General features: G+C 51.7%; 1 protein-coding gene across 4 annotated transcripts in view; it reads left to right on the top strand.

Annotated features, from left to right (window-relative positions):
• CACNA2D2 (calcium voltage-gated channel auxiliary subunit alpha2delta 2) overlaps positions 1-27233 on the top strand; it is a 137913-nt gene that overhangs the window by 67512 nt on the left and 43168 nt on the right. For all 4 annotated transcript variants that reach the window (XM_079155464.1, XM_079155463.1, XM_079155462.1 and 1 more), the window contains exon 3: positions 250-366. In XM_079155464.1, coding sequence (XP_079011590.1) covers positions 250-366 — 117 coding nt within the window. The remainder of the gene's footprint in view (positions 1-249; positions 367-27233) is intronic.

Genomic DNA, 27233 nt, shown 5'->3' with positions numbered 1-27233 from the left:
GGTGGTGACAACTTGGACCCAGCCATCAACCAGCCCAAACTGGGCCCTCATCCCAGATACAAGCTATAGATCCCCAGCCCTGCATCTCTCCTGAGTCTGTGAGGGCATTAGACTCTATACTCTCCGTAGTCAAAGTCAGGGCAGGGTAGGGGTGAAGGCTCAGCTGAGTTGAGCTGCGCAGAGGGAGTATGGGGAATATGGGAATGTGCAGCCACTATGACCTCACCTCTGGCCTCTGCTTCCTTCCAGATCTACAAAGATAACCGGAACCTGTTTGAGGTGCAGGAGAATGAGCCTCAGAAATTGGTGGAAAAGGTGGCAGGGGATATCGAGAGCCTACTGGACAGGAAGGTGCAGGCCCTGAAGGTAGGTTTGTGTGTTGGAAGATGAGGGGCTTTAAGGGAGGACCAGAGGGAGTGGTCCTAACTAGGAGGACAATTTTGTCCCAATCCTCCTTTGTCGTACTGAATTTAGTCAGGCCTGTCATCAGTAGACCTGTGCCTTCATGGATTATGGGCAGCTGTGGCAGGAGCAGGGCAGTTCTATCTGGAGTTGGCCACATGTAGGGAGGACATGGTGACTCAGGCCCAGGCATCCCTGCCCCTCCCTTTTGCTGGGCCTAGGATCCTCCCATTCCTCTAGGTTCCCAGGTCTATGTTTATATAGAAACCCAGGTCCTATGTTCTAGGTTTATGGGATGTGTGCCTGACCAGGACAGCAATCTATTGATGGTGGAACCTCTACTCCTGGGGTGGGCTGCAGGCTCTGATGGGGAGAGTTGAGGGGACAGGATGTGGCAGCCTCACAAATAATGCCATGGCCATGTAAGGCTGAAGGCTGAAGCCCCTGCTCTGCAGAGTATCGAATGTTTCTATATCCCCTCTGGGCCTCGGTCTCCCCATCTACACTCAGAGAAGTTGTACCCATAAGCTCCAAAGCCCTAGGGTTCAGTGGTCTGGCAAGACCTGCTGGACTCCCCTGACACAGCAGGCAGACCCCTGCTACTCAGCCTACCTCGGGAACAGCAGGTGGGAGGGGCCTCTGGAACTGCAAAGGGCCCTGGGCAGGTCATGCATAAATGGACAAGACATATCCAAACTGTCCTCAGATCAGAGGCACAACTGTGGCTACTGCAGCCTGTATCAAAGGTAGCTGAGTCCATGAGCCAGGCACACACCTGTAGTACCAGCTACTCAGGAAGCTGAGGCAGGAGGATCACGTAAGCCTACAAGTTCAAGTCTGGGAAACCTAGTGAGATCCCCAACTCAAAAAAACAGATATGTCCAATAAAAAAGAATGAAGTCCTGATACATGCTACAGCATGGATAATTTCCAAAACAACATGCCAAGTGAAAGAAGCCAGTGACATTCTTTTTTTTTTTTTTTTTTTTTTTTTTTGGGGGGGTGCTGGGGATCGAACCCAGGGCCTTGCTTACAAGGCAAGCACTCTACCAACTGAGCTATCTCCCCAGCCCCAAGAAGCCAGTGATAAAAGGCCACACGTTGGGTGATTCCATTCCTATGGAATGTCCCATAAAGGCAATGCACAGAAATTGAAAGTGGTTCCTGGAGCTGGAGGGGAGGGAATGGGGGGCATACTGATAAATACAGGATGTCTTTTGGGGGTGATGAAAGTATTCTAAAATTAGATTGTGGTGGTGGTTGCATAGTTAAATATGCTGATAATAAATAATAAAAACCACTGAAGTATATGCTTTATATGGGTGAATTTGCTGATATAAAAATTACACCTCGATTTTTTCAAAAAATGACAAAGTTTTCAGGTTTTTCAAAAAATGAACAAGTCTGTGTATGCTCAGGCAACATCTACACCCCAAGAGAGAACTAGAGTCTCCTTCTCCAGGAGCTTGTCCCTGCCATGGGGTCCCCTGCCTATCCCTGTGTGACCTGAAGTCATGGAAGAGGGAGAGTCTATTCTCCTAGGACCAGGAGTCCAGCAAAGGTGGACTCCAAAAGCCTACCTAGTGTGAATCCAGAGGATTCAGTGCTGGGCTCAGAGGTCCCAGCCCCAAGTGACCTTCAAGACTTCTTGGTGGCAGGTGTGGGGAGACAGTTGGGGAAACAAACTGTACTTTGATAAAGTCTCCAGCTTCAGTAGCAGCCTCAGTGAAATCTGAAGGTCTCTCACCAATCATGGGGGGGTAGATGAGTAGTGGCCGTGATCAGCCCACCACACAGGAAGCTCAGGGCCAGTCACTATCTGGAGACTTCCCAGCCCTTTAACCCAACCATAGAGGAACAGTTGATCCTCATAGTTGGTGGAGAGTCAGGGGATTGCCCAGGGAGGTAGACCTGGAGTTCTAGTCTTGACCCTCTTCCTGCACCCACGTTCCAGATCCTGCCCTGTGAGTTGGGACAGATGTTCATCTCCTTTCTGCTTCATCAGCAGCCCAGGCTGTGGCCTGGTACAGTAACTACAAATTATTTCAATGGAAGAATAATGGGAAAAGGTATCCACTGACTCCACACCCACCATGTGCTCAGTCCACAAGTCATTCTCACAGCAACCCCTAGGGGGAGGCCCTGCTACCCCATTCCACAAAGGAGCACAGAGACTCAGAGATGCCATGTGTCAGGACAGGATGTGGCAGAGCTAGGATTTGAAGCCAAGTCTCTCTGATCCTGAGCTGGGCCCTTGGCCCCCCACATTATCCATGGGATATGCACTGAGGCCACAGCCCCTGACCTCCCAGCTCTCTCCTAGCCAGTAATCTCCCCCTGCTCCTGGTTCCAGGCCCACAAGATGCTTCTGCTCATATGGCAGAAGGAAAGGGGAGGACCATCCTTCCCCCTTCTTGGTCCTAATTGTTCAAAGTGAGCTCTGATCTTTATTATGTTTTAAATTTGCTTTTAATCAAGTTCTGGTCTCTCTTTTTTTTTCACATTTGTTTGCAGCCTGTGTACACATAGAAGGAGGGATGTTGGGGGGCTGGACCCTGCTTCCCCCTCCATTGTTCCTGTCTCCCTGGACCCCTCCAGTAATCCAATTTAAATCCCTTGCTCTGATCTGGAATTTTAATTTGGGGCTTGCAAAGAGGGAGCTGAGCAACACAGGACAGAAGTTCATTGTCTCATCTAATCAGGGACAATTGGATGGTTCTCCAAGCTGCACAAGGTAGTTGTTGGGGCCAAGAGTCAGGCAGAATCAGGCCAGATTAGGGGCCTTGCCACTCAGACAAGTAGCATCCCCAGGTCCAGGAAACATGTTGGACCCTGAGCTTTGGAGGCAAACTTGGAACTTCAACCACCCAAGGAGATGGGACCTCTGAACCAGGGACTGCTCTTTTAGGATCTTGAATCCCAGGAGGGATAAGAAGGTACCTTAGTTCTTATGTGCACTGTAGGCAGAGCTGGACCCAAATAAGGACACTGCTCCTCCCATCTGGGGCCTTGGCTCATGGCCCCTTTCTCGTAAAGATTATCTCTTCATTGTTTCATTCCTCCCTCCATCTAGTCACCAGTGTTCACCAATGACCAACTATGTGGCAGGTCCTATGGTGGTGCTGGGGTGCACGAAAGGGCAGGCCCTGTTCCTGCTTCCATTGGAGCTCTCAGATCATTCCTATCCCAGGCCCTAGTTTCCCTCTCTGTAAAATAGAGATACAAAAGCCAGCCCCAGTAGCATGTACCTGTAGTCCCAGCTACTTGGGAAACTGAGGCAGGAGGATCTCTCAAGCCCAGGAGTTCAAGGCAAGCTGGTCAATGTAGAAAGACCCAATCTTAAAAAGAAAATGAGGTACTGTGTGCACACCTGTAATCCCAGTGGCCTCAGGAGACTGAGGCAGGAGGATTGCAAGTTCAAAGCCAGCCTCAGTAAAAGTGAGGCACTAAGCAACTCAATAGGACCCTGTCTCTAAGTAAAATTGCAAAATATAAGGCTGAGGATGTGACTAGTGGTCTAGTGCCTCTGAGTTCAATCCCCCATACCAAAGAAAAAAGAAAACAAGTGGGGAGGGATGCAAGCATCCTCTCTGCACAGTACCTCTGGTTCCACAGCTCCAGGGCCATCATTCAAAAAGGCCACAGTGTGGACAGTGGATGGTTGTGCCACATGTAGCATCATCTGTGGCACCTTTACTGTGTGACTCAGAGGAGAGGCCATATTCATGGCACTGCTTTGGATAAGGTAAGGTTGATCCCAGGGGAGGAGAGTCCAGCCTCCTCAGGGATGAGGCTAAAGGCATTGTTACTTGGTGTGCTTGGTTCCCAGAGTATGGGAAGCCCAGGACCAGGGCAGCCAGGTCCTGAGGAAGTCAGTGTGGGGGCTAAATGCCTGCTACCTAGGAGTTCCTTTTGCCTCCAACTTCAGGTAAGCCAGGGGCAGTGGGAGAGGCCTGTGTGGGACCCCAGTACCTAGAGAAACCCCAGCCCCATTCTTAATCCCTGCCCTTCCTACATGCCCAAGTTCAGCTGCCAGTCTATCTCAGGTCCCACCCACTGTCCCAGGGGCCAAGAGCTTTCCAGATACTTTGCCTTTGTACTTTTGCCTCCATACAGTGCTTGTTGAGCCCTCGTTGCATGTTGGACAGCTGGGACACTTTTAAAATCATGATGCCCAGGCCCCACCTCAGACCATGTACTTCAGATTCTCTGGGATGCAGTGGAGCATCAATATTTTTTTTTCACATTTTCAATGTGAGCATTTCAATGATTCTGTACAGATTCAGAGTTCAAGACTTTCCCCATAAGATAGTAGAAATAATTCTGTCCCACAATTACTGGCCTCTTTCTGAGTGCCTGCTAGTGCCAGGCCTAAAATGAGCCTGAACACTCCAGATGGCTCCAAATTCTCACCTCATGTTATTTCTCTTACTTCCATTTTACCTGTGAGGAAACTGAGCCTCAGAGAGGTTATGCCACCGCCTCAGGTCTCACAGAAAACCAGGCTTTAGATCTAGGCAACTGGTTTCCAGGCCCTACAAACTGCCCCTGGATATTGCTTTTCTCTACCATTAGTAAGGCCATGTGGCATTTCCTGTCCACAGGGGGACAGGACTGAGGAAACAAAAGATGGGGTACTGGTTTCAAACAGGCTGGCCCTGGGATGAGCTAGTGCCCTGGGGGTCCTACCTGGCAAAGAGGGCAGATACTAGGAGGCAAGTTCCTATCCCCTCAGTTTCTTTCTTGGGCAGTGAGCACTCCTCTCACACCCCCCAGGCTCACATGGATGGGGCAGTGGGAGGGGCAGACCTGGCCTTGGTTCTGGGGGCTCCAACAGACAGAGTTCCACCATCAGTGGCCTCTCTGGGGAGTGAGCATCATTTAAAGAGTAAAATTAAAAACCCTTCTGCACACAGCCGTCCTGCTTTTGCCACTAATGGCCACTTAACCCAATTAAACTGACGCATTGTTGGCAGTGTGGCTTGCTTTATTCAGGAACAGGATCTTTGGACTGGGTGTTCAGAGGAGCAGGAGGTTGGGACCAGGGGCTATGGGGCAGGCTGATCCCTTAGTGAAGAGGGAGAATGTTCAGCCCAGTTCTGAAGTACTCACTTCTTCCTTTCTAAAGCTTGGTCTCCAGCAGGGTTTCTCAGCCTCAGCCCCATAGACATCTTGAGCTGGAAAAATCTGTGTGGTGGGGCCTGTGCACTGTAGGGTGTCTGGCAGCATACTTGCCCTCTACCCACTAGATGCCAGTAGCACACCACTCTAACAGTTGTAACAGCCAAAAAGTGCCTCCAGGTATTGCCAAATGTTCCCTGGAGTCAGAACTGCCCCCACTTGAGAATCTTTGGTCTAACGCACAGAAAGCTACAACCGTGGTGAATAGGAGTCCCAAAAGCAGGGGGACAGTGGGCACCTCAGAGAGGTACATGTGCATGGAGCAGTCTCAGCAGAAGAAAGAACCCTTCCATCCAAAAGGGGCAACAGGGAAGGCTGCCTGGAGGAGGCAATGAGGGAAGAAAGTTGGGCATTGAGGCAGCTGGAGGCCAGTTCAACTGGCGCATTTGTGCTGTCATTGATTACATTACACCAACAGGTTGGCCTTCAAGGGACCAGGCTGCAGGTGTGCCCTACTGCCAAGGCCTGTCCTGTAGTACGGGCCTTGTGGACATTTGTGGAACAGATGTGAGTGCCATGGCTCTGGGTTCTGCTGGAGCACAGCCTCTGGGGTTTAACTCTAGCCTCAGAAAGCGTTAGAAGGCACAGTAATGGTGGGCTGGGGATCCTGTAGCATGGGCTGCCTCTGCCCACCCTTCTCTAAGCAATTAAAAGGTGTTTATATGGGGCTGGCAATGGCTTCTGCCTCCCTTCCATTACGAACATTAAGAGATCTTGACCCTTCCACTTTCCTACTCTTGAAAGAAACTGCAGACACGTGGAGCCAATTAGGCTCACGCGTGGGCGCCAAGGGCCTGAGCAGCCTTTTTTCCCTGATTGCAGCATTTACAGCTGATTATTCTCCCCTCACCCAAACAGAGCTGCTGCTTCCTGGCAAGGTGCCACCCAGAGGAGCTGGCTAGGGGTCCCCAGGGATGGAGAAGCTTTGGATTAGTGAATGGGCATCTGTCGAGCACCTATTGTGTAGGTGCCATACAGAAGGAGGCAGTCAGAGTGCTCGCCAGAGGGAAGGACAGGGATGAGCTCTCAGGAAAGACCAGGTAGCATGAGGTGGTAGAGAGCCACCATTTGGGAATGGAAGTCAGAGAGGGTCCTCGGAGGAGGTGACCTGAATGTGTGTGAAAATGAAGGTAAACTTCCGTCCATTCTGCACACATCCATGAGTCCTTAGGGTCAGTCAGTATGGGCCCTGGGCAAAGACATGCTGCTCCCAACAACAGGTGGAATCAAATATGGAGAAAGCCTCCCCTGCCTGAGTGACTATCAGGTGGCCAAGAATCCAGAATTCCTTAAAGGCTTCCAGGCTGTGCTGGCCAGGCTGAGAACCAGCCTCCCTGGGACCATGGGGAGATAGTGCAGGTGGGGTGTGACTGGGGCATAGCCGAAGGCTCCTCAAGGGAAACATTCCGTCATCTTCGGACACCCGTTTGAGCTAGTTGTGATCAGACCAGGGCCTGGCTCAAACCTACCAGGCCTCAGGAAAGGTCAGGTTGTAGATTTGGGGTTGGGCCTGGCCACAGGAGGAGTCAGAAGAGTTGTGTTAATTCCTCAGCATCTGCTGGCCAAACTAGGGGTCTAGCGTCCTGGGATACACCATCCTTGAGGCCCATAGAGCTGAACTCCACACCCCATAAAAGGCCTGTGCTGGGGAGTGTCTTGCCTGTGCCCACTCTCTGGAGGTCCTACCTGGCAAAGGCGGTAGATGCTAGGAGGCAGAGGAAAAGAGCCTGCAGGTGCCACAGGGATAAACCAGACTAATTTAGGATCAGAAAAGTGAGATATTTAATTGAGTTTTAATAGTGTCTGGTCCTTTGTTCTGAATCCTTGTGTGCAATGGCTGGGAGAGGGTTGGGTACTTGACAGCCAGGAAGATTCTGCCCTCTGGGGCTCCAGACTTAGAGGAGACAGACAACAGGCTATGGGGTACCAGCATAGAGAGCAGCTAACATGAGACAGGCAAGTTTAAGAAGAAAGCCTGGAGGAGGTAGCGTTTGAGCTGAGCCTTGGAAGGCAGGTAGAATTTTCAAAGGTGAAGAAAAGGAAAAGGGAGGTGTCTCTGCAGTTCCTTGGAGGACACTGGCCTAGCAGTGAGAATGAGCAGTGCCGATTCCTGCCAAGTCCTCAAGGTGAGCAGCAGGGGTGGGACAGGGAGCCCAGAATGTGCAGCCTGTGCATCAGTTTCTTCTGCAGGGGAAAGGGGAGGTGGAGATGACTAAAGCAGGGGGCTGGGCTCACTGCCTGAGTTCTGGAGTGGTAACTGCACATTATTAAGCATGAATTTCTCTGCTGTCTTCCCTAAGCCCATAAGTCTGGACAAGCCCCTGGTGCCAGTCAGAGGTTTGCTTGGAGGAAGCTGGTTGACTCTGGCTCATTGTGTCATGGGCCACCAGGTGCTTTCGCTTCTGTCTCTGTCTAGTCAGCACCAAGTGCTTTTTGTGTGCAGGCACCATACTAGATTACAATGGACAGACTGGGAAAAGACCTGTGGGTCCTCCGCCTTAAGGAGTAGTCTGCTGAAGGTGACAGTAATGTAAAACATGCCACAAAGTGTGGAGCCAGAGGGTAAGCCTAAGGGACCTGAAGGGAGGAGGATTTAGCCAGGCAAGAGAGAGGAAGGGAGAAAGAAGGTCCGAGGCAGAAGAAACAGGAAAGTGCAGAGGCCAGAGGTAGAGCGCAGCCTGTGTATGCACGTGGACACACACGGGCATATGCACGCATACAGGGGTGGAGGGTTTGCCTACACAGATGCACTAGGAGGCAGTGTTTGAGGCAGAGGCATGCATGGGATTCCTTAAGGGGTCTAGCTGAGACCTCACTCAGTGACCACATCCTACATAGTCCCTAAATGAACCTGTGACAAAAGTCATGAGCATTGTGGCACATGTTGCACATAACTGGGCTCAGAGCACAGAAGGTGTCTGAGAATCAGGGGCCTCTCTGTGCTGGAGCCCCTACTAGCACTTGAACAGCACAGAGCCCCTGGAAATCTCACACTCTCTGGGACTCACCTTCCCTACCTGAACATTAGGGACAAGTGTGGCCTCACAGGTCTATCATCAAAGAGTGTACCTGGGCCTTGGTGCCACCGATTCAGAAAGGGATACTCCTGGAGTGTCAACAGGGGATGGGCTGATCTGTGCTCCTTTAACCCCACCAAGCATGTAGGCAACCCTGGACCTCCTTCTAGTCCTGCCCTCTGGGAGCCTCATCAAAGGCCTTTACCCAGCTCCCATGTCTTTGGACCACATTGTCCAAGCTACTTGATGCTTCCCACCTCCTGGCACAGGCTTGGAGCCCTTGTTTGAGAGGCTGGTCACGGTTGCTGGCCCTTTGTTACAGCCTCCCTGTGTTTGCCCACTCTGTTCCTCTGCAAATGGGAGTAGCAGCATGTTTGCTGTGTCAACACCAGCTGGAGCCCAGTTGTGGAGATAGCTGAAGGCATAAGGCCTCATACTCCAGTCACCCAGGTGCCTGGAGTCCAGCCCCTTCCTGGGCAGGATCAGGATTAAGGGGACAATGGGCCACACCTCACCATGACCCACCCATTTACCCATAGGACTGCCAAGTGTTGGAACCAGTAACAGCAGCCTCAGGCAGGGAGCAGGACTTAGAAAGGACCAGGAGGGAGGGCAATCTCCCTAGGCAAAGCTTAGGGGACTTCTTGGCAGAGATAGTCTTTGAGTTTTCGAAGGTTAAGTATGGGGTTGCCTCAGCCCTTTCCTCCCGTATGTCCCCAGTCATCAGGTCCAATAGTGTCCCAGAAAAGAAGGCCTAAGCAGTCAGGCAGATAGCCAGATAAATAGACAGATAGGCTGTGAGGCAGGAGTAGGGCAGGGAATAGCGACTTGGGAAGAGGACTCAAGGAGGTCATGAGCCAGGCAAGCTGATATCCACAGGGGTATGAGTCACAGTCTGGGAAGGCCACTGAGGGGCTATCAGAGACAGTTGGGAAAATAGAGGACCAGAGAGTAGGCCCACCTCCATAAGCAGGTTTTTCCAGAAATTAGCCTTTAGGGATGATTCTCCAGGGACAGAGACCTCCAGGGCATGCACTGGGCAACTAGATCAGAAGGGCCAGGTGAGGTTATCAGTGGCATAGTCTTTGCTGGTGATTTCCTTCCTCTCCTCAGTTTCCTCATCTGTAAGATGGGTGATAAGTATCCACCTGGTGGAATACCTAGTGGATGCTGTAGGTTGAGACTTGACCTGTCTGCAGACATGCAGTGCTCCATGAGGAGAGGACTCAACTTTTCTGAACTTGCATCTTGGACTATTTGGCTTGGTGGGCTTGGTAGGGAAGATCTTCCCACTTGACTTCACTTTGGGATTCCATGAAAAAGTTTCCCATTTACCTGGAAGTACAAAGAAGTGGCACTGAGACCAAGGGAAGGAAAGGAGGCAGTTTACCCTTCAGGGGTCGGGATAGACTATAGGGGGAGAGCATTCTGAAAGAGAACAGCATGAGGGAGGGGAAGATCTGGCAGAATCTGGAGTAGTGGCTGTGGCTTCACCTGGAAGAGGGTAGCAGGGCTAGCCCCTCAGAGCACAGCAGTGAGTTGGGCAATTAGGGTCCAGTACCCAGGAAGTGGGGTACTTAAGGTGAAGGTTATCCTGGTTGTCAGAGGAGGTAATGGAGGCCTGCCACCAAGCACAGCAAAGAGGGGTGACAGGGCAACAAGATTGGGGTTTACTGCAGTGAAGAAAGGGAGGGGGCAGCTGGAACAACTACTAGTGCTAAAGAGGAGGGTAGATGTAGGTGGCACTTATGGGGCAAGGAATCTTGGGCAGAAGCAGACTACAAGGTGAGAAGTTCCAACCTCCAGGAACCTGACAGTGGTGCCCCTGCCTTCCTCCCTCATGTTTACTGGCCCCTCCCTGGCAGGCAAGTCAGTAAGCTTGTGGGGTGTAGCAGCAGGAAGCTCCCAGTCACAGGGAAGGCACAGCCTTCCACCTGGACTCGCTCACATCCTGTGTTCTGTGCAAGTTTAGCATCAGGTACACATTCCTGCCTGGAGTCCTGAGGAGCTTGATGCTTAAACTTACATCTTACACCTTTGATTCCTGACACTGGGAGTCCTTGGGGCCCTGCTTAGAGCTGGTATTTAGATGGGTCTTGGGGAATCAGATCATCTTCCTGTGTACCTGTAGTGCCACATTGCCAAAGGGTTAGGGAGGAGGGCACCAGGGGGTGGGAGGAATAACCTGGGCTGATGTGTTCTTATAACCAGCCAGGTGGGAGAGTTGGGAGGGCTCAGTCCCCAGGTAAGTAAGGTAAGTAAGGCCAGCAGGTAAGTAATGGGTACTTAAAGAGAGAAAAAGGATCCATTTGCTCGGCCTGTGGACTGTAGTGATAGCCCAGCTTTGGGACTGTGGCCTAAGAGAGAAGGCTACACCCTACTCCCCAAGGCCCAGGCTGGAGCTCCAGTCTCCACAGTCTCCCAGTGATGACATTGACCTTTCCTCACTACCCATGTGCATACCTAGGCCTCCTTTTATCCAATACTCTTCTGCTAATCTCATCTCCCTGTGTGACTACCATGTAATTAACTCATTTTGCAAAATTTTTCCTTTTGTCATAGCTTCCTCTCATTTTTTCTTTTCCCAGGAAAGGTTAGGAGGGGATGGGGTAGAGGAAGTTTTCTGAGCATGAGGCTATCTCGCAGGTCAGCTCTGGCCCCATATCTTGTATACAGGGCTCTCAGACAATGACACACACCCCCTTTGACACATGTCTCAGCCCTAGCCTGGAGAATAGATGGAAGTCAGTGGGTTAGCCTGAGAGTCCTCCCAGTGCCAGGAGGAAAGGATGACCCAGGCCTACCCCACCCCTACCTCAGGAGCATAACGTACTCACATATGAGAACTGCTCAGACTAAGCCAGAATAAGACTAAGGAGATACTTAGTGGCCTTGCTTACCCACAGCCTGCACTTGGTGGGCATATGTGTGGCAGGCAGACTGGGTGCAAATATAAAGAGGCCAGGGGGTAGGACACCAGGAAGCCTCTGTGGTCCAGCTGTGAGGCAGGGACTGCATAGGACAGAGGACTGTGGACAGGGTACATGTACAATCCCCCTGAATGGGTCACATGTTCCCCCTCCCACCAGTAGGACAGTCCCAGCCAGGGGACACTGGGCTTCCTCCTCCTTCCCAAGAGCTGGAACATCTGCCCTCCTAGCCCCAGAGATAGGACTGGGCAGCAGAAGTGGGTTTAGTTAGAACTTGGTACTGCTGCCCCCGGCCCAGCCATCATCACTGAGCCCTGCCCACTCCCATGAGTGAAGCTGCCGCAAGGCCTCATCTGCATAGGGGCCCTGCGTAGCTCAGAGCCTGCTGCAGCAGTGCACCCGGCCAGGCGGCTGGCAGGACTGGGCTTGGAGACCTCAGCTGACAGTGGCCTACTTTCCTGCTCCCCCAACACCATCTCCCTGCCTTTTCTTGCTGTGACTCCCTCAGGATGTGAATTCTCTTAAACTTTTAATTAAAAACATTCTCCTTTCTCCCCGCAAGGTTTGCTTCCCTGTGATTTTCCTCTTAGAAGGAGAGATGGGGGAAGGGGAATGGCAGACAAGGAGTGGAGGTCAGGCCTCCCTGATGTCAATGGTGGACCCAGGGAACCAGGGCAAGACCCCATGGAGGGGGCCTCTGGCTTTCCAGTTCTGCTGGTGGAGACATTTTTGAGGGCTCCAACCCTGGGGGTCACGCCAGATGCTGGGAATGGCATCAGCTCCTGAGGGCCTGCATAGTTGCTCAAGAACATGGCACAAATGCGCTAAATGAGCCAGGGCTTCTCCAAGAGGAAGAAACCCCCTGCTTTCCCAGGGAGTTGCTGTTAACTGTGGTGGCCTCAGGGTCATGTCTGAGCCCATTGGTTGCAGGTTGGGGAAGTGCTCACAGGGTTATTTATCAGGCAAAATGCGGCCCAAGGTTGGTGTCATGGACCTTGAGGTCACCAGCTGGGTCCCCGAAGCTTCACGTGTAGAATTCTCAACTCAACTCAGGAGCATGATATCAGGTGCTGGCTCACAAGGTCAGGGCCCCAAGGATGCCAGGGACACAGGTCCTTGACATCAGGGAACCAGAACAGCATTTCTAGTTATGGAGCCAAAGGGGATTGGCCTGCCCCCTCTCTCCCAAACAGTAGCCCATTAGCCAATCCCTGACTCTGGAGGGAGCTACTCTCATGTTCTCAGGTCCCCTTCTCAGAGTTGGAACCCATTAAATATTTGGAAGTTCTTCCTGTGTCAGACCATGATTCCTCTTGCTGAAGACTAAGCCTGTTTTCTTGGCTCCACCTCTAGAGAACTCACTCTCCCACAAGTCTTCCCTGGCCCCAGAAACAGGATTGAGTCCCCACCTTCCTCCCCCCATGCATCCACAGGCTGAGCACCTCTATTTTAGGGCTTTCAGGCCCAGTCCAGGAAGCCCCCATAAACTCACAGGCTCACCCAGGTACATCTATGTGTTACTCCTGAGATGCTCCCCAACAGATTGCACCTCTCCCACCCCAGAGCAGGGGGCAGCTCCTCACCAAGCCTCCAAATGCTTAGGGATTCCAAACTCTTGCCAGACCCCTTCCACAAGAGAGAAACAGGGGCACCACAAGAGGGCCATAGTCTCTAAGGGGCCCCAACTTTCTACCTTTCTCTCCATTGCCAGCCTATAGCAGCAGCATTAAACAGTTCCAGAGAAGGGGCCATGGTGCTGGTGGTGGCCCTGTGGGGCTAGAACAAGTGCCCTGACCCTTGCCTTCCAGACTCCGCTAGATACCCCTCCTAAAACTCTGCAGTGCTTCACAGACCCCGAAGCCACCCCAGCCAACCCTGGGAATGTTCAGGGACACATCTTCACAGAGGTAGGTGGGGCCATGGTAGGATTTGGGGAAAGGTCAATTAGAATTGGCTGTGAACCACACTGGCACATGACCCCCCATAGACCTAGCCCTGACTGGGAGGGACAAAGAGGACTCAGGTCCCAGTGACCTCAAGAAAACCTGATCCAGAGTGGGCAGCCTTGTAAACCAGCTTGACAGCTGCCCCACTCTAACCATGGCTGTGAGGGGTGCAGAGCAGGGGCAGCGAAGCTGGAAGAGAGCCATATGGAAGGCATCTGAGCTGGGCAGTAAGAAGTAGGATTCAACTGCCCAAGCAGAGGGGAGAGAATAAGAACATTCTGGGCAGAGGGAACTGGTATATGTACAAGCAAAAGCAGGAAGCACAAGGAGGGGTTGGGGACATGGCTCAGTGGTAGAGCACTTGCCTGGTATGCATGAGGCCCTGGGTTTGATCCCCAGCACTGTGGAGGTGGGGGAGGGGAATCCACACAAGGAACTGGGTGGAGGTGGTAACAATGTGCAGAGTAAAGAAGGTAGAAGGGATAGTGGGATATTTGCGTGCCAGCCCTGGGGATTAAGACCCCAGGCATCGGAAGTCCTAGCAACTTTTGAGAAGGCAAGGGTTTCACATACTCATTTTGCAAACATGTTGAGCACCTACTGTATGCATGTGGCTGTGTCATGGCCCAGCCCCAGGCATTGTCTACCTCCTCTGTGGGTGATCCGTGGCTGTAAGAATGGCAGGGTGTGGGTGACCAGGGTGATCATAGGAGAGGAGCTTGTGGATCCCCCACAGGGCAGAGGGGTGTAGCCTCTTCTGACCAGTGGGAACAAGAATCTGGTCTTGCCTCTTGCAGCACTGCCATCTCCTGACTGGCTCCTCTGTGGGGCCCACTAATTCCCAAGTCTGATATGGGCAGGGATGGAGGGACTCTTCCCACTGCAGTACATCTAGGTCTTCCCTGCACCCCATCATGCTAGGCTCCATCCATCCATCCATTCCATAAGTATATACTAAGTGTCTACTAGGTGCCAGGCCCTGTGCTGGTTGCTAGGGACTCCATAGTAACAGAGACAGACCTCATTCTGCACACAGGGACCTTGTGGTCCAGATGGTAAGTAGAAGATAGACAAGTAATGGAGTATCCAAGGGGTTTCAGAGGACAAAGATAGCAGGGAGACAAAAAGAAGGTGTCAACCCCCCTCCCCCACATCCCCAACTACAAATCTGGACCCTAAGCAGGGGTAAAGGCAGTGAGGAGATCGACCTTTCTCTTGGCTCAGGGTCTGAGCCCACAGCTTTCCGAGGCTCTGTGTCCTTTCCCCTCATTTCCCAGCCCTGCTCCTGCCAGGAGTTGGCAGGAGCCTCCCACAGGCTCTGCAGGAACTCACCTCATGCCCAGCAGGACTTGCCACGTGGTACCCGTGAGCAGGGGGTGGTGAGAGGTTCAGGTGGATACAGCAGGCTGTGCTGGATCCTACTGGCTTGCCCAGCCACAGGCCACCCTGAGAAGCTGCTGATGTCAGCAAAAGAAAACTACGAGTGCCCTTTAGCATACATGGGGGGGCAGTCGTGTGGCTGGGATATACCAGTATGCGGTCAGGCATGGTCGTGGATAGATGTGCATGCCCATGTGCATGGCTACGGGGTGGGCCCAAAGTCTCCATGGCAGCACCTGCATATGTGGGGGTTTGTGTGAGATGGGTGTATGTGGTAGAAGAGTCTGGAGAACTGGAGAATTGAAGAGCTCTGGGGGGAAGAGGAGGAACAGATCTACTGCCTCAAGAGATTCCTTCTGTGGTGACATGGGCATACTTCAGGCACCCACATGGATAAAACCCATGTGCACATGTACCCACCTTTCTGTCTACAACCACAGGGCACACCTAGAGTCCAGTCCCCACATGAAGGCCTACAGATATACATGCACACATACATGCATGGAAGACTTGTGCACTGTGCATCCCAGGCTTGTGTGTGTACACTCCTGATGTGCATCCCCATCACTGATGTCCCACCCCTCTCTCCTCTCATCTCACCATTGATTGCATCTCAAGGTGAGCAGGTCCAGGATGGGCATCTTTATTTTACTGATACACTGAGACTTAGGGACTTACTCAAGGCCACACTGACTCCACAGCTCTCTGGCTCCAGCTGGGACCCAGGTCTCCTAAGTTTCCATTGAGGTCTGACACGGCCCCTCTGCCTGTGCAGTGTTCTCCTTCTGACTCCTCTGCCAAGCCCACATGTACAAGAACAGAGCATTGGAGATTCTTATGCAATCCCCCTCAGTAGTGACATTCTGGAACCCACAGTGGGGTGTACCAAGTCTACAGGCATACCATGAATTTCCCCACAAAGGAGCCGCCAAGCTCACAGCCATAACAGTGTGGGTAAGAGGAACATTCCCTGGGACTCATGCAGATGAGTCTCAGCCAGTTCTGGCACCCCTCCTTCCTTCCTGGGAATCTCTCTTCTCATGTCACATCCCTCTGGTCCTGCCCCTACATCTTGCCCCTATACTGTCCCCCCATTATCTTCCTGGGATGTTTCTGAGTTCATTTCAGTAGTTCCTGATATTTCCAATTGGGAAGCTCTCAGAAATGGACCATGCCCCAAGCCCCCCATGGACCCAGCCCTGACCCAAGGAGGAACAAAGAGGAGGACTCAGGTCCCAGTGACCTCAAGAAAACCTGATCCAGGGTGGGCAGCCTTGTAAACCAGCTTGACAGCTGTCCCACTCTAACCATGGCTGTGAGGGATGTCTGCATCCCTCAGGGTCAGCGAAGCTGGAAGAGAACCATATGGAAGGCATCTGAGCTGGGCAGTAAGAAGTAGGAAACAACTGCCCAGGCAGAGGAGGGAGAAGAAGAGGATTCTGGGCAGAGGGAATTGGTATATGCAAAAGCATGGAGGTGTGAGAATTTATCAAATAATCAGACATTTACTGAGCTCTCGTCTCATGCATTTGAGTGTCTGTGCAGCCCGAGTCTTTATATTCTTTCATTTGCTTGTTTATTCACCAAATAGTTACCAAGTACTGGGCATGCAGGCCACTGGGATAGGGGGAAAAATGTAATTGTCCCTTCCTCCAAGAGCACAAAGCCTGTTGGAAAATTGCAGGACAGAATAGCAAAGTCCTTGATGAGGACACACAGTCCCTGTGGGAGCCTAGAAGGGGGACCCAATAACAATATTCAGGCACTGCAGGATCCTGAGGAAAGGAATGATGGAAGATACACTGGCTCTGTGAGAACCCCAAGTAAGGATCTGGCCAGTTCTGGGCCTTGTTAGCAGTTTTTCTTTCATTTATCAGTATTTGGTACCTAATCTTCAGAGGTGCTCATCACTGGGAGGCCCCTTGGCTCCAAGTCTACATCCTTCATTGTACAGATGGTAAATCTGAGGCCCTATACCCAGAACTCAAGTCTCCAGAATTTCTATTTCAGGAGTGTAATTGTATTGACAAGGCTCTTCCATAGCCAAATCCAACCCTGAACTCACACAAGCTCAGGCCCCTCTGCACAGCACCTTAAGTTGGAATTGCAGGCTTTGGTGGCTCCTATTTGGGAAGAGCAAGCCTGGTTGGGCTCCCTTAGAGTGGAACCTGTGTCCTTCTCCAGCCAACTGGAACAACTGGGTATTTTGGGTGTTTCATTGACCCTCAGTGTCCTGCCACAGAATGACAGACATGATTCCTAGTTTGCCTATTAAGCTGGGAAGTTGCAAAAATGGAGAGTGCTGGCTTGTGTCCTTCTGGGGACCTTTCTGCTAGGGAGAAGTGGGACTGCCCACCCCACATGGCAGCAGGACCAATGGCTGGCTTTCCCTCCACCTCAGTGGCCCTGAAGCCATCCATCACTTACAAATTCTCTTCATTTCTAAATAAAATGATTTGTTAATTTGAGTGAGTGATCGCCACTCGTCCGGGCCTCTTTGCAGGCCCAGGAACAGCTTGTGGACTCCTGGAGCCCTGAGCCGCAGGCCTGGCGCAGACTTGGAGGGGTTGTTTTCTATTTAAATGTGAATTGAATGAGGAGAAAAATGTTTCTCTTGGCAATTCCATAGGAGCTCACTCTTCTGACAGATGTTGGAGTTTATTATCCCATCGGGCCGGCGTTTTGTCGAGCAGAATTGCTAATTATTTCAGAGGCCCGGCCACAGCCGAGGAAGGAAGGGAGGTGGCAGGCACGGCTTTGGGCGGCATCTGTCGACAGGCAGGCACTGGGTTGAGAGACCCAGCCTGCCACCCCTCCAGTGCCCTCCCAGAATCTGCAGACATTTTGGAGCAGGGATTCCTACAGTACCCTGGAGGAAGCAGCAAGGGTTATTCTTGTCAGCACTGCTCTGACCTCATGGTGAGGGCTCTGGAAGGTCACATTTAGGGTCTTGAATTGCTTGTGTGTTTAGTGGGTCCATGGGTGGTGGATGGGCAAAGACTCCAGAGAGAGCTCAGTGTGTTTCTTCCTGTGTAAAAGCCAGTCATCAGCTGTAGGACCTTACCTGTTTGTGTGGGTATGTGGCTGAGTGTCTTTGTAACCTTGGCCCCCGCACAGGCCTGTGGGGTTCAACTTGACCATGTGCTGTGTTCACAGGTCATGAGCTGCCTGGTATAACTATGCACCTCTGTCTATAACTGGGCTGCATGGGCCTTTGAGGTGTGCTTCTCATTTCTGTCCTCCATGGCAAGGTGGAGGAGGCCTTGGAAGACAGATGGCCAGAGAGAACTGAATCTCAGGAGGGATGGTCCAAGGCTAGCCAGGGTGCCACTCAGGCACTGTAGGGGTACTGCAGGTTTCAAGGGACTCTGTGGTGAATTGACCAGGGGGTGGGTTTCATAGCAGAGATGTGGCCCTGGGCTCTGATCCATTCAACCCAGGGACTTAAACGTCACTTGCAATACCGTAGAGCAGGGGAACACCCCCACCCACCCAGCAGGGTCTTCCTGACTACACACAGCCCAGGTCTGACTCCAGTTGTTTCTGACCTGAGGAGAGTGGGGATGGAGCAGTTCCTCCCTGCAGTGTCCTCTGAGAAACACCCCCACCTCGCCATTCTGAGCCTCCAGACCAGGGGCAGGATGCCCTGACAGCCCCCTCAGCTTTAGTCCATTCCCCTCCCCCCACACATCCCCCACCAACTCTAGATCAAATGAAGCTCAGCTTCCTAGGTTTAACATAAAGGCAATGGAGGCAGCTGGGCAGGATTTTATAACCCTAATTAACACCAGATTCCCTAGGGTCTCAGCTCTAGAATCCTGATGCAGGCTGAGACCAGCAGAGCACAAAGCAAGGAGGGTCCATCCTGGTGCCAGGTGACAGGAGATAGAAACTCAGCCTCTCCCTGTCCCATATCTGGTGCCCTGGCGGCCACCCTAACAGGAAGCACTGGGGAGCCAGTGGGGTGGGGGTGCCCAACCATCCCAGGTTGAGATCGTGCCAGGCATCTCTGATTGACCATGTGTCCCTGGGAACCAGGCCCTTTCTCCTCTGGACAAAACTCCACCTGACATCCTTCCATTAAATAGGGCATGTTCAGAAGAGAAAATTGCTACTATTTTCCCCTTTTACTTCACTGTCATCAAAAATTGATCCCATATTGCATCCTTATTTCAAAGAACGAGCTAAAAAAATAAAATAAAAATTCCCACTCCTCAGAGCGGCAGCTGCATCAAGCTTCCCATTCCCCCACCCCACCCCACCCCCCAAAAAAGAAAGAAAGAAAAGAAAATGTGCTTATTGAGGGAGGGCGCCTGCTGGGCCAGCTGAGGCTGGCTTGGCTGTGAGAGGGCCGGGCCCTTGACTGTGTAGGCAGAAGGGGTTTCGATCTGGTAAAATGTGGTAGAGAATGGGGTAATTGGGGGAGGTTAATTTGGATCTAAATGGAGCAATTCGTTATCTCAATAAGAAGCGTCTCGTTTTCCAGGGAGACGGCTGTGCCTGCCAGATGCTGACCTGCCCGTGTGGCTTTGGGGTGGTAGCTTGGCGCAGGGCCTCACAGTCAGTCTAGCGTCACCAATCAACCCACCCACCCTGGCTGGTGGGGCATGGGGGGCAGTTTAATTGAACTTATTCCCCAGTTCATTTGGTAACATATTGAGTGCTCTTCACATAGAATATGAATACTAATGAGGAAGCAAAGGCAAAGGTAAGCAGTGGAAGGACCATGTAATTGATCTAGTTGATCTTACTGATTGACTCTGAGCCTCCTGGGAGCCAAAGAAAAAATGGAGACCCAGGGTTTGTATTCTAACCAGAGGAGATCAAACATTTAGGTCAACTGCCCATGGAAGCCTAGTCTAGCTTGCCATGGAATGGTGTTTGAGGAGACTTTAAGGTAACCCTCTTTATTAGAAGGGTCAGGGAGCTGGCACCTGGGCTCTAGTATGATCCTGGGCAGATCCCTCCTCCCAAGGCCTCAGAGCTCCATCTGTCTCTGCCAGGGGCTACAGGCAGAGGCTACAGACAGTGTCACACCAGTGTGACTGTCACAGGCTGCAGTGCTGCAGGACTGGTTCAGCAGTTGCACAGATTAAGATTTGGGTCCCAGCTCCTTCTCCCCAGCTTTGTGGACTGTGAACACTCACTAAATTGCTCTGAGCTTGCTTCTTCTGAGAAATGAATAAGTATCACTAGCCTTGTCCCAATGGATGTGATGATCACATGTAGACAACTGGAATCCCAAAGGTACCTGGTGGACAGTTGGTTGGAGCTGATGCATAAGACTTCTTAGTCTGAGTAGGTGTCTAGCCCAATTTGACTGCACTGCATTTGGGCTGGGCTAGAGCAGGGAACATGGAGATAAGCAGAAGCCCCTCCCCTGCACTGTGAACTCTGCAAGGCTGGAACCAAGTCTGACTCACCCTGTGTCTCCTGCACCGAGCACAGGCAATAAAGTATAGTAGTTGAAAGAAGAAAGAAGAGGGGCCCTCGGGGTCACCTTTTCATTTATTCCACATTATATTGTGAATTGCAATGAGATAACAAAATTAAATGATTGCAGGCCAGGATGAAGACTATGAGGCTAGTAAAGCAATAGACAAATTGAGGACCCACTGGAGGGAGGAGAGGACCCCTGGATGGGAACCAGTGGGGTCCTAGCTAGGGCAGATCCATTTAGCCAGGTCTGAGAGAGCAAGTGATAGGGTCTGTGGGTCTGGGAGCCACGATCTACTTCACTCCCAGCCCCAGCAGAAAAGAGACCTTTCCCTCTGTCCCTTAGGAGCACATGATTGGGACATGAAGATAGTTGTTCAAGCAAAGGCAGGAACCCAGCCACCACATATGCATGTGCCCAAGCACATGTTGATGTGCATGCTTGTGCACATGCATATGCATGCTGTGCTCATGTATGAGTTCACATGTACATGTGTACTTCTGTCTACACACCTGCACATGTTCACATGTACACATAATTCCTCCTCTAACTCTGTTGACCACAAATTCAAATGCAGGAGATCCCCTTAACACACAGCCCACTAAAGCCACAGACCCTTGACATCCCCCTGCTTAGCATACCTCCCTTAATGGAGAACCTAGAGGCCCCAGTCACAGGGTACCCACTCACTCCCCTTTTGTTTGGAGGTGACCTTGGGGATAGTGGAGCAACATAGGGCTCCACAGTGCTTAGGAGGACCCAACCATATCCTGGGCCAGCAGGGCTGAGCCAGACAGAGCAGTGGGCTAGGAATCAGGTGACCCAGAAACCTTGAATACCTTTTGAGGGGCTGAGACTGAGAGCATTATCTCTGTGGGCTCAAGGAAGGAAAGTGGATCCACAGGTAATGAGCAGGTTCTATTCTAAGCCTCACTGCTCACCCCTTACCCTAGGGGAGCCCTGCTTTTTCCTGAATCTTGGTTTCTCACGTGTGAAGTGGGGTAAGGGTGGTTCACAGAAGAACTTTAGTAAGTCCTTGGCAGGTGTGTATGGATTGTCCTGGGGCCTGCCGAGCCAGCCTAGAACTCCAGTGTGCTGCTCTGGAAGGTGGTCTGGCCCTAAGCTTCTGTCCCTCCAGGCCCCTCTTTTAGGAAGTGTTCACTAATCTAGACAAAGCCAAGTGCAGCTGCCTTTTATGGGGTCACTGAACTCAACATCAAAAAACACACCACATAGCCCTAGCCTGGGTGCCATGAGGGTCCCAAGCTGAGCCTGGCAGCAGTACTGGGAGCTGACCACAGGTGGAAGAAGGCTCCTGAGGGCCACAGACCACTGGGTGACCTTGGGAAGGGCACAGAATGCCATACCTTCTTCTCCTACCTCCTCTGATCTAAGTCTGTACCCTGGGAAAGCAGCAAGATCTCGGAGGCCACACAGGAGGACCTCAAAGTCATGCAATGACTCAGGTAGAGCTCAGGCCTGCCAAGGTCTCCTCCTATCCCCTGGGTGGCTCCTGTGACCATACAGTATTCCCCAACCCATGTTCACTGATCCACAGCCATCTGAAGGCCATTTCTTCCTCAGAGAGGACTCGGGGTGTCTCTTGGGCCGAACCATGAGCAGAGATGGAAGACATACCAGCATGCCCCCAGAGACAACCACACACCTGCCCTCAATGATCTATGACCACAAACTGAGTAACAATTGCTAAGACTGGCTTCGAACTTGTGCTCCTTCTGCCTCCACTTCCAGAGTAGCTAGGAGGGTGCACCACTATGATGAGTTTCTGAGTAACCACTTCTGAACCTCTGTTTCCTCATCTGCAAAATGGGGTGGAAATGGGACCTGCTTTGTAGGGGGTGCCAAAGTGATAGTGAGCAGCACCAGGGCATGGCAAGCGCTCAGTGGCATCACTAGTGACAACAGAGAGAGCTGGTACCAGGTTTAACATATTCTCTTTCAGGCACAAGCTGACCTTATTATTTCAATAGTAGTTCTTACTCAAAGCCCCCATGGATCACCCAGTCATGGGTCTCTCCTCCCTGGAAAACCCCTACCTCTTCCCTGCAGCTTGCTCTGCTGCTTCCTCAAAGCCTACCCCTTCCTCTAGGTAGCCCAGAGGTCCATAGTCCCTCCTGGGTGACAATTTACTCGGGCCCCTCCACCTTTTTTGCAGGGGTGCTGGAGATTGAATGCAGGCCCTCACACAGGGTAGGCAAGCAATCTACCCCAACCTTCGTAATCCCAAGTGCCTCAGACCTCTGTGTGTCCAGTGCTTCAGTGTTCCCCTGTGTTTTCTCATTCACATGGCCAGGCCTCCTGGCTGGATGCTACCATTTTCCCATTTTACAGAGAGTAATACTAAGGCCAGAAAAGCTGAAGTCACTTAGAGTGGATCCCAAAATCAGTGTGAGTTCTTCATAAGAAGGATCTCTCACATAAAATCCAGTCCAAAGGACTGAGAAGATTAGAGATTGAGCCAGCTGGGATGCAGGCAGGGGTCCCTTTCCTGGGAGATGGCATGGTAGAGAACTGACTCCCAGACCCTCATCCCAGGGAGAGGGACTGCAGCCTGAAGGGAGATGGAGGTGGCAGAGATGCCCTAAATAGGCAAGCATGTGCTGCCCGGCTGCTGCCTCACCCTCTCCAGATGGTGCCGTAGCTCTGTGGCTGTTGCTAGGCATCAGTAAGGCCCAGGTGGGCCCTACCTGTCGTGGAGTGGCCACGCAGCATGGGGTGGGCACGAGGCCCAGGCAGGAGCAAGGCCGCCTCCGCCTGCCCGCCCTCCTCTCACTTGGCAGCAGCGTGCAGAAGCCATTAGCGCCTGGCAGTCCGTGTCCCACAGCTCTGACAAACGCCTTAAATGTTGTCGCCACGGCTCCAGCTGTCCCGCCGGCCGCCTTTACTCCTCATAATAACCAAGTGTCGAGGCTGATTGCAGCAGCAGGATGCAGCCAGTATTCAGAGCAGCTTTTACACTGGGCGTTTCTACCTGGCAGCAGGCTGTGCTCACCCTACCCTTGACCTCCAGGCCTTTGTCTGCCTGTCACCTCAGCCTGGGTCCCCAGCATCACCCCCAAGTGCTCAGCTTTGTGCCCAACTTTGTGTCCAGGGTGGTGTTCATGCTGCTGCCATCAAAACTGCTGGGCAGCAACAGGATGGGGTCTCAGCGATCCACACCCAGCACAGCAAGAATCTGAATGGAAAGATCTGGTTCCAATTCCTACTCTTCTCGGTGACCTCTGACATGGACCCTGACTTCATTTTGGTCTAGGCTCATCTCTCAGCGTTGCTGTCCAGGGAGGTAGGGAGTAGTTGGAGCCCAGCTCTGCTGTGGATAAAAGTTGGATTATCCTGTGTGAACTGTGTCATTTGATAACTGTGTGGCATTGGGCCAGTGACTTACCCTCTCTGAACCATGGTGTCCTTGTCAGCAGAATAAGAATGATTGGGCTCCATGGGGCTTAGAGGAAGCATTGTGAGAAACAACAAATGAATAGTGAAATGATGCCCTATAGAAGAAGCTTGGCCATGTTGGTAAGCACAAACACTATGGCCTGCATTGACTGCCCTGGCCTCACCTGCCCACTCTTTCCCACTTTTACATCTTTGCCCCTGCTGAGGAACCCACTTGGAATTCCTTTCCTTTTCCCTCCATCTGGCCTTGTTCTTCAATTTTTGTCGGCTGCCCCATATTCATAAAGCATCCCCAGCTTTGTATACCCATAGCCCTCACCCAGGATGCTCAACATTCTCCTCTTGTCTACCTTTTTCCTCACACAGTCCTGTGAGGTGCAACTATTAGAAGCCTCATCTTGGAGATTTTTTTTTTTTCAGTGCTGGGGATTGAGCCCAGGGCCTTGTGCTTGCAAGGCAGGCACTCTACCAACTGAGCTGTATCCCCAGCCCCAGAAGCCCCATCTTGCAGATGAGATAATCAAGATTCAGAGAATGGCATTAGCTATTCATATCACACACAGCTCCTGGCTCTCTCTCATAGGACATCTTGGTCACTGGTCTTTCTTGGTCCAGCCCCAGGCTCTGCTGGAATCAGGGGAGTAAACTAAACCCCACTGTCTCCAGGAGTTCTGACAGAGTGGACAAGCACCCCACCTCACCCCGGGCCTTCCTTCCTGAGGCTGCTAGGTACACGCTCCAATATCCAGTTCCAATTTGGGTTGATTGCGAGGTCCTGGTCATTGAATAATTTGTTTACAGATTCTCTGACCCACTGATGATACTAAAGGGTGATGGGCAGAGGAAGGTGAAGAGTAAATGATATCTGTTCGTCAGTCTTTTTGCAGGGGTACAGGGGTGATGATGCAGGTAGCAGTGGGGAAAGATGGTAGTGATCGCCAAGAGACAGGAGCACTAACAGAGGTGGCCACAGGAGTGATGGTTATAGCAATGGCCGTGATGAAAGTGATGGTGACAGTTAAAGTGGTGATGGAGGTATTGGTAGGTAGAGTTGTTGGTGGTGATAATGATGATGGAGACCATGACTATATGAAGGGGTGAAGTTAGTAATGAAGCTGATGCTGATGATGGTGATGGTGATGGGAGTAACATAACATTGACAATGATAATGGAAGTCATGTTGGTGGTGACAGAAGTAATGTTGACAGTGATCATGAGAATATTGGTGGTAATTAAGAGGGACCAACAGTGATGATGGGGTGATGGTGATGATGACTTTTGGAGTAACATTCTGGCAGAGGCAGGGGTAATGGTGGTAGCAAGGGGGGCAGTAAGGCTGATAGGACTCCCTGTGGAATGTATCTCTTAGAGCAGTCTGCCAAGCAGCCTTCACCCATTCATGGGCCACGGTCTAGCTAGATGCAGGACGCAGTGGAGCTTGCTTGGTTCTCTTTTTATTTTAACCTCCAGTGAGCACAGCCTTCTGGGTAATGAGATGCAAATTGACAGAAAAGACAATGAGCCAGCCTGCGGCCGGTGGGGCAGCTTTTAGAGTCAGACTGATTGCCTCCATGCCAATTTGCATGGCATTAGCTGTGCACATCTTCTCCAACAGGCTCATGCATTTCATCAGAGGTCACCCATATGGTTGCATCCTATAAAGGGGGCAACCTGTGACCCCAGACCAAGGTCAGGAGCAGGGCAACTCTGACCTTGTCCTGAACAGGGTTATAAGATCTGACTTCAAGGAGTCTGTCTGGGACAGTAGGGAAGTACAATGGATGAGAGGCTTCATGGTTAGCCAGGGACAGGCCAGAAGTCAGGCCCCATGAGGGGCAGGCCTAGGAGGTCTGTTTTAGCCAGCACCATATTTCCATCTGAGTGTGATACAAAGGTGATAAAAAGGCCTCAGGCAGGAGAGAAACCTGGTCCTGGTTTGGAAAGCCTCAGTGTAGATCCAGGCTCTGTCCCTAACTGATGCAGTGACCTGGGAAAGCCCTCCAGACCTTGGCTACCTTATTGTGTACGGAGCCAGTGGGCTGCTGACCTCATGAACTCCACTTTGAAGATGATGGTCATCGAGGCAGGCTCTGTCTGTGGTGCTCAGCAAGTGGCCCTAGTCCAGTCCAGGGCCACACATTTCAGCCTTCTGAACAGGCCTTCCGTCCTTGTCACCATCACTCAAGGCTATGCCTGGGGTCATTCCTGAAGTATGACCCAAGAGGGCCTAGAGAGTGCCCTAGGCACCCTGTTGGCAGCCCTGTTGCCCAAACCCAGCCCTGTTGGCTGCTCTATCCTCCCAGTCTCTGTCCAGGGTCCTGAAAATTCTGGCCCAAACTGCCATGGGGTCCCTGCTGCTGAAGTGCTGGGGACCCCTCCCCTATTGCCCTTACTCTCTAAGACCTGAAAATCCTTTGGCCCAGTACAGCCCATGATTACTACTCCATGCCTGTTCCACAGGACAGGAAATAATAGTGCTGGTGCTCTCCCCTCTGCCCTCCACCCCCAGCCTAGCCAGTGTCCCCTCAGGCACATTCCGGTGCCCATTCGGCCCCACCTCCCTCTACACTGTCCCACTCTTTCTCATGAGGTTGGGCCTAATCAGAGCTAATCAGAAAATTATGAGCTGCCTGATTACTGATTAGATTCCTAATGTTAATAGAGTCGAGAAGGGCCTGCTTGGGCTGTGTTTTAGGAAAAAGTATAAAAATAACATCATGGGAAGGGAGCACAGTGGTTGGGTGGGGGCCCAGGCTCTAGTTGGGTTGGGGGGCTTGGATTCAGCTTCCTGGCAGAAATACATCCCATAGCAGAGGGGCTTCCTAGCACTCTAAATTCCTCCAACGAATTTGCAAACCCAAGCAGCTCTTACTGTAGAGTCCTCTAGCAAGTCTATGTTCAGGACAGCAGAACTAAATTGCAGTGGAAAAAAGTTATGTGGGATATAAAAAAGGTGGTACACCAGAGGACAGCAGGGCCATGCCACGTCTGTCCTGCTCACTGATGCCTAGTACAGACCAGGCCCCATAGTAGTTGCTCAATAATCATCTGTTCACAGGAAGGAGAGGGTTACATTAACCCCTTCTCATAGGAACTATCACCATCCTGTGTCCTGTCTTTGAATCATGTGGGTATAGAGACATATGATAAGACTTCTGGAAAAAGGATGTGGGTGATATCATGATAATGCACTGGTCTTGGGCCAAGGCCGAGAATACCTGCTCCCCAGGGACTCAACTTCTGGCTTCCTTAGCCAGATGAAGTACATATGTCCACCTCCCCAGCTTTACATTCCAGCAGAGCCCAGTGACTTTTGCTTCTTGACCATTTCATTGCTGATTTGTCAGTAGCTGGATGAGGCTGGTGGAATACATTATCACAAAGTCCAGGGTCAGCAGCAGTTTAGACCCCAGAGGCAGCCATCTGAGCTCCTGTGCATGGGCACATACTTCAACTCAGCCTCGCCCTATGCACCTTTCCCTGTACCATCTTGGGTCCCTTTTCCCTGTCATCAGTGCTATTA

The sequence above is a fragment of the Sciurus vulgaris genome (genome assembly GCF_902686455.1).
Source record: "Sciurus vulgaris genome assembly, chromosome: 10".
Taxonomy (NCBI): Eukaryota; Metazoa; Chordata; class Mammalia; order Rodentia; family Sciuridae; genus Sciurus; species Sciurus vulgaris.
Note: the sequence above shows the minus strand (reverse complement) of the source record. Positions and strands in the feature narration are given on the sequence as shown.